Below are 7616 nucleotides of genomic sequence, written 5' to 3' on the forward strand. Positions count from 1 at the left end.
TAGTTGTTGATATACTCTCTTTTGTGAGCATTGGTAAATTTTAGTGGAGGGGAAGAATTAGCTGGACTTTACATATTTGTTACTCAAGAGTAATCATTTTAATCTTCATTTTATTCATTTGAGTTAAAATATTTATTTGGTCCTCCTGTGCATATACCAGCAATGGGTAAATGCATTTTTTCAGCAGCGGTTTAGGAACAGATCAGCGTGTTAAAACAAGAACTTATTTTGTGCGATCTTTGTTTCAGAACACGAAAGTCCGGGCTAACTTTGGATCTCGCCTGTTTGCCTATGCTGAGGGACAAGCTCACAGAAATGCTGCTGATCTGTGCATTGACCTTGCTGAAGAAATCAGTGCCAACTTTGAGGCTTTGCCTTTTGCCATGGCTTCCGATAGTGATAACGACGCTGGTACCAGCATAGCGTCTGATCCTGGGACACATGGACCTCCTTGTAGAATTGCTGCTGTTGCCACAGCTCAGCAACGTAAAGTAGTCACTAATAATATCTGAATAGCTTGTTTAGTTTATTTAATTAAGACTTTTACTGAAATTAAGTATTCCCTAGCTGAATTTCTCAGGGCACTTCCAAGTGTAAAATGCAACTGTGATGCTTTATGTAGAGCTGCCATTGGCAAATAAAAGCTCGTTTAATTTTAGACAAAGCATTGTAGAACTCAGCTGTCTCTTTCTTCCATAATATAGAGCATATTGCAACCTGTTGTTCTGAGTTAATATAACGGTAATTAAAATGTCTTTTTATTAGGAATCTGAATGTAATTAGATGTCATAATTGATTGACTCACCCAGTTATTTATACTATCTCTGAATTCATTAAATTTCCACCATCTGATACAAGATGATCTGTAAGGGACAAAGTATTTGAAGGACTCTGTAAAGTACTTTAGTGTGTCTGCTAATGCTTGGAAGTTCATTATTTCATTGTGTTTGGTTACAGAATATGACAGTGACAATTCTTGTCATTATAAAATGGAACTTAGCTATGAGAATTTCATTACGTCAGGACCTGATCCCCATCCCCCTCCGATTGCTGATGATGAAAGCGATGATGACGATGATGATGACATCCCACGGGTAAGAAAGAGAAGCCACTCCATGTACTGTAAAAATGGTTTCTTAATACAGATTTTGTATATTGAAACAAATGCATGAAGTATGGGTTTTTCATTTTCAAGAAACTTCAGTTTCTTCATTGTTTTCTGTTTGGCTTTTCTTTGTAGGAGGATCACTATGCCTTGTTGGTGAAAGCCTGGGAAACTAAAGTTTTCCCTACCATTAGAAGACGGTTTCGTAATGAAGCTGAAAGGAAATCTGGTTTGGACCAGATTAAGGGTGCCTTACAGCTAGGTATGATTATGGAATGTTTATTTCTACGGTCATAATTGCATGTGATTAATGACGGGAGAGGAAGCAAACTATAGCGTAACACATTTAAACTGCATAGTAAAATCTGAAATATCTGAGAACCTAACTATTAAGATTCAACCAACAATATGTTATATTGTATTTTTCAGTGTTTTTCTAAATCTTTATTTGTGTAAAATGCATAGGATTTGGTGGAATTAATCATAGTTGGTAGGGTCGGAAGGGACCTAAGCAGATTATCTAGTCCGACCCCCTGCCATGGGCAGGAAAGGATGCTGGGGTAAAATAACCCCAGCTAGTTGGCTGTCTAGCCTCCTTTTGAAGACCCCCAGGGTAAGGGCAAGCACCACTTCCCTTGGAAGTTGGTTCCACCTCCTAGCTGCCCTGACTGTGAAGTAGCTCCTCTTGATATCTAGCCTGAACCTACTTTCAGTCATCTTATGGCCATTGTTCCTTGTTATCCCTGGTAGTGCTCGGGGGAACAGGGACTCTCCCATTGTCTGCTGGTCCCCCTTGGCAAGTTTATAGGTGGCCACTAGATCCCCTCTCAGCCTTCTTTTGTGGAGGCTGAACAGGTTCAGGTCCCATAAGCTCTCCTAGTAGGGCCTGCCCTGCTGCCCCCTAATCATGCAAGTGGCCCTCTTCTGGACCCTCTCCATGTTGTCCACATCCCTCCTGAACTGCGGCGCCCAGAACTGGACGCAGTACTCCAGCTGCGGCCTGACCAGTGCCGCATAGAGGGGGAGGATCACCTCCTTGGACCTGCTCGAGATGCATCTGTGGATACATGACAAGGTGCGGTTGGCCTTCCTGACCGCATCCCCACACTGCCGGCCCATGTTCATCTTGGCATCAGTAACAACTCCAAGATCTTTTTCTGCCTCTGCACTGACGAGAAGGGAGTTCCCAGCCTGTAGGTATGGTGCTGGTTCTTCCTCCCCAGGTGCAGCACCTTGCACTTGTCAGTGTTGAATCCCATCCTGTTCTCATCCGCCCACCCCTGTAACCTGTCTAGGTCCGATTGGAGCCTATTCCTCCCTTCTAACGTGCTCACTTCTCCCCACATCTTAGTGTCATCTGTGAATGTGAACAAGGTGCTTTTCACCCCCTTGTCCAAATCGCCAGTGAAGATATTGAACAGTGCGGGCCCAGGGCCTGAGCCGTGGAGGACCCCACCGCCCACATCCCTCCAGTTCGAAAATGTCCCGTCCACCACCAATCACTCTCTGAGTGTGGCCCTCCAGCCAATTTGCGACCCTGCTTTTAGAATCTTTTGATCCATTATCCCCTTGCTTTAACATACTTTTTTATATTTAATTTTATGCGCAACATACCTTTTAACCAAAAGACCTTGACAAACTACCATACCTCTCATGAACTTTTGGTGGTGTGCTTGATTTTGTGCTGTTCTTCAGGTACTGAGTGCTATGTAACAGCAGAGACTACAACTGTAACATCTTGCAGGCAATATATATGAATTAATTGTACTTCTCTGGTGGAAACCATAGCATTGTTATTAGTTTTTCCTTTCCCTTCTTTCATGCTGATAAACTAGTGACTTGGACAAAGCAGAAAGATGCTACAGAAGGGTCTTTACTTCCATTTCAGCACAAATTTGGAAGGCACAACCTCATAGGCCTCTGCTCAGCAGGAGAGATGTCAGCTTTCCCCTATATTTTCCACACACACATCACTCATCATGAATGTTTAATAAAAAGTGTGTACTGTAAATCCAACTACTTCTGCCCATTTGTTCCAGAAGTAATTTTTTATTCCCCTACCACTTGGATACGAATTCCATTTGTCACATGAGAGTTTGAGAGAGCTGGCATATGAGTAACAGTGTAATCCTTGTTCCATATCCCTTGATGTTGAGGTGTAATGCTGACCTCCTTCATGGGATGAAGATTAGGGTACTAGCTCTTCATACTGATTACAATAGGATGCTCTTATTAAAAAGAGAGAGAAACATTTCTGTTTAGATATATCTTAAACAAACTCCTGTGCTATGACTTTCCCTTAAAGATCATGCTTTCTTATTTTCTGTTTCAAGACCATTTTAATCCTTTGACTCAATCTTCATTTAACACACCCTTTGGTAATAGCAATCCTGGACTCTAATGCAAAACAGATTAGTTGTAATCAGCCTAGCTGATGGACTTTTTAAATAATCCTTAGGATTTATTAAAATAAGCCTTAGGATTTCACTTACCTGTGATGCTAATGAGGAACGGCAGTGTTCTTAATTCTTTGGAAGAAACTTCTCTTTTGGGTGGAAGGGAAGCAAAGTGCTGCTGCTATTCGTATCCCTTCTTCCTTCACTCTTGGCACAGTTAAGGACACAGAGTCTGTCTCCAGTGTAGAGGCTATTCAGGCATTAAAGTACAGTGCAGTATCCTGAGTGGCAGGCATACTAAAACTCTACTGTAACTCTCAAAGGAGTGATAGGGAGATGAAGCTATAATTTAAGGTTTACCCTGCATAATGGACCTGTATAATTCTGCTTTTGTTTTCCACGGTACTTTTCCAAGTGTCTATGTACAGCATCTTAGAATGATGCTTTGAAAATGTCTTGTCCCTTAAATAATTACTGAACCACAAGCCTAAATAATAGAAAGTGGGGATGACAACTTTTTGTTCCAACTGCCCACGTTTACAGGTTTAAATACTGTGTAGTGTCAAAATTGTGGCTAATGTACTGTCTACAGAATTGCTCAAGGGTGTAAATGAATTTAGCTCCACTATAGAATCGTGGTTATCACTTGTCTGCAAATGTATTGGCTTTAACTCTAAAAATGCTTTCCAAAAACTGTCAGAATTGATGTAGCCCTCTTAACTCTTGGCATAGTATGTGGTTCATAGTAACCACTTGTTCATTGTGGTGGTTGGGTTTTAATCCTCAACTGGAGAATCTGACATGAAACATTTGTTAGAGATGGTGTGGTTTGTTCCAAAGATGACCATGGCCAGATTTAATCAAAGGCTTTTCTGTTATCAGGCATGGTGGATATAGCCCGACAGACAGTAGAATTCCTTTATGAGGAAAATGGTGGTATCCCAAGAGACCTCTATCTTCCTACCATTGAGGATATCAAAGATGAAGCAAACAAATTTACAATTGATAAAGTTCGGAAAGGTAGGTTTTTCTTTCAATTTTATCAGTGATGGAAGAGTTGGGTTTGAAATACTGTTTTAACTTTGCATGCAAGAATGAGGCCCGGGACAGCATCGTGCTTGGTTAAGTCATGGCTGCAGCTTTTTTAGGTAACTAAACTCATAGAACAGACTTCCTTTGTGTATCCTAGCTAAAGATAAGGCTGTGTTACTTTGGAGCTAGGGCCCAGCTGCATAGACTGTTACACTTAAATCAAGAAAAGATCTTGTTGTCATTTTCCTGGAGATATGCTGTTCCTTTTATGTCCAGGTCTCACAGTGGTGACTCGCTCTCCAGACAGTAACAATGTGGCCAGCAATGCTGTTGGTACAGCTTTACCTAAATTTGCCATTCGTGGGATGCTGAAAACATTTGGTCTCCATGGTGTTGTTCTGGATGTTGATTCAGTGAGTAAAGCTGTATTTCAGTTTTTAAATGCATTTACAGCCTGCATGTATGACCCAACATGATAGCATGTGCTAGTTGAAGGTATGTTCTGCGTTCTTTGTCTAAAAGTTCTTGTGTATTGAGACACTGCACTTGACATTTCAGGTCAATGAATTGGTACAAGTGGAGACTTACCTCAGAAGTGAAGGCGTTCTGGTACGATACTGGTATCCTATCGACATGTTAGAAAGGCCACCTGCTGGTTATCGGAGGACTGCAACAAATGGCCTGGTTACTCTGGATAATACAAATATTCAAATTCATAGGTAAATAGAAAATCAGTTCAATAAACATTTCCATTCCTATTGCATAGATCAGCCTACAGTGTTGAAAACTCAACTCTGTTTTGCATTTTTGTAGAGAGCTGTTGCGATGTGAAGCTTCACTTGCCAAGCTGTACTGCCGCATGGCTCTCCTGAATATCTTTGCCCCCAAATCTCCACACATGTTTACACGCCTTTTTCATATCCCTGCCATCCGTGACATCACACTGGAGCATCTTCAGCTCTTGTCCAACCAACTTCTTGCCCCACCTCTCCCTGGTAAGTTATACTTGACTTGGTTTCTTCCAGTCTGATAATAGGGTGATCCCAAGCAGTGTATTCTTTCAAGAAAACCTGTGAAAGATGGAACAAGTTCAGAGGCTTCTTGAAACTGCCAGTTTTCCATTTGTTTCACAAAGGCATGAAATATTATTGTCATCATAATTAAACTTTTTCAAAGTTGCACAAACGCATGCAGTCAACAGTCTCTTGCTAGATTAATGAACAGCTGCAGAAAAGCTGGTGATCTCAGAAAGGCAGGTAAGTAAGTTCTGGGCTGAACTGTAATATGTTCACTGTAAGAAGAAAAGAGCTAATTAAGGTGAAGGACAATGGTACAAAAACAAGAGGAAGATGGTGCAGAACTGCCATGAATAAATTTAGGTTGGCTGTTAGAAGAAGGTGGAGCTTCCCAGTAGAACTAGTAGGGGCAAAAAACCTGACAGCTTGAAGTTTCTGAAAGTGGTTATTCAGCATGTTTGTTTGTATAATACGGGAATGGACTTGACTCAGGAGGATGCTTCCAGTCTGAAGCCCCTAAATATTTATCAGTGAGCTCATGAAAACTCAGAGCCATGAGAAAGACCTTTCCCTGCTTCCTTCTGCCCCAGACAGATTTATTCCACTGGGTGCTGTGCTTTCTGTATGTCCCCTTGAGATAGGTGGGATACTGTAGAGCCTTGTTATCCCTGGGCTCTTGAAATGTTTTTGTTTTACCAAGTGCTTAGAAGTGTAGAGTCACCTCCCAGGTCTGCACTGTGTTTTCTCCACCCTTTGCAGATGGAACAATCAGTTCGAGTTCAATTCTTTTGGCCCAGTCCCTGCAACACTGCATCCATTCCCAGAACTGTTCTGCCACAGACCTGTTTTACCAGGGCAATTCACAAGCCATCCGGGAATGGCTTACAGTCGCCATCACCCGGACTTTGCATCAAGGAGAGGAGAGTCTGTTAGAACTCACAAAACAAATCTGTTCCTTCTTGCAGGTAGTGTTCTTCTTGATGCTTTCTGAATGTGTTTGTAGTTTATGAGAAACATTTAACTTACTAAAATATGTATTAGTCTTTCTCTTTCCTCTGTGTGTTGCCTTTGTTCTTCACATAACACCTTGACACTGCTTATCACTATTCATAAACTCAACACTGTTTGTCATAGTGCACCATTTTTCTGAACATGCTGTAATGCTACTCAGATCATACCAAGCAATGGGATGCCGTGTGTAGTATTAAACGAAATGGCCTCAACATGTCAAATTATTTGCAGTCCCATCCTTAGTTGTACAATAAGAAGAGGAATTTTGGCTTGTTGCTTTGCTACCCTGAGATTTTCATGCTTGAATGTTATTTTACAGACTGCGCCAGAGCAGTTCCCTGCCGAAGAGTTTTCTATTTCAGAATCCAAAGTCAATATGGATGTTAACTTTCCTGGGGCTGCTTTTGTAGTTGTGTCCTGCAAGGAGAGTCAGTCTGGATTCCGCAAAGAGTAAGTTCTTCAGGAAAAGGAAAGGAGGAGAAACGCTTTCAGGGCCAATAGGGCTGGAATGGGATCTATCCCTCCCAGTACTTTCTTATGAAATCTGGGTAGACTTGGGTTGTTGGGGGGGGGGGTTGTTTGTTTTGGGGCTTTTTTGGTTTTTTTTTAAATAAAAATGACCAAGGATTTCTGAGGCGGGGAGGATTAGTATTGCAGAAGGGTACAACATGCATACTCAAGGGTGTGGGTTTTGATCCGGGTCTGGATTCTGAACAAGCACCTAACCTATTTTCTGGTTATTTTCTAGCTCCTCCCTATATAAGGCTCCCTGGGCTCGAGTGCTTGTTTATGGTCTTGGTCATAAAGTAAAACGGAATGGCCAGTTAAACCTCATTGAGGCAGTGTGTTACCCTCGGGATGCCTCACCAACCAACACAGGCTTGACGCCTCCCCCAACTCCTTATTTTCCTTTTCTAACTTTCTGTCATGTTTTCTTTCCTCATTAACATTTCTTCTTTTCCTTTTTCTCTACAATATCATCATAATCCTCTTTTCACCGTATACAGTTCTTTTTATTTTTTATCCTCCTTCCCACAATCTGCATAATTTCTCCTT

General features: G+C 41.6%; 1 protein-coding gene across 1 annotated transcript in view; it reads left to right on the forward strand.

Annotated features, from left to right (window-relative positions):
- HECTD4 (HECT domain E3 ubiquitin protein ligase 4) overlaps positions 1-7616 on the forward strand; it is a 112387-nt gene that overhangs the window by 68995 nt on the left and 35776 nt on the right. The window contains exons 49-58 of the mRNA XM_019507221.1: positions 249-486; positions 958-1094; positions 1241-1367; positions 4384-4521; positions 4810-4946; positions 5092-5252; positions 5347-5528; positions 6309-6514; positions 6880-7010; positions 7309-7445. Of these exons, the coding sequence (XP_019362766.1) occupies positions 249-486; positions 958-1094; positions 1241-1367; positions 4384-4521; positions 4810-4946; positions 5092-5252; positions 5347-5528; positions 6309-6514; positions 6880-7010; positions 7309-7445 (1594 nt within the window). The remainder of the gene's footprint in view (positions 1-248; positions 487-957; positions 1095-1240; positions 1368-4383; positions 4522-4809; positions 4947-5091; positions 5253-5346; positions 5529-6308; positions 6515-6879; positions 7011-7308; positions 7446-7616) is intronic.

Source organism: Gavialis gangeticus, unplaced genomic scaffold (genome assembly GCF_001723915.1).
Source record: "Gavialis gangeticus isolate Ggan-Ray unplaced genomic scaffold, GavGan_comp1, whole genome shotgun sequence".
NCBI classification, from domain to species: Eukaryota; Metazoa; Chordata; order Crocodylia; family Gavialidae; genus Gavialis; species Gavialis gangeticus.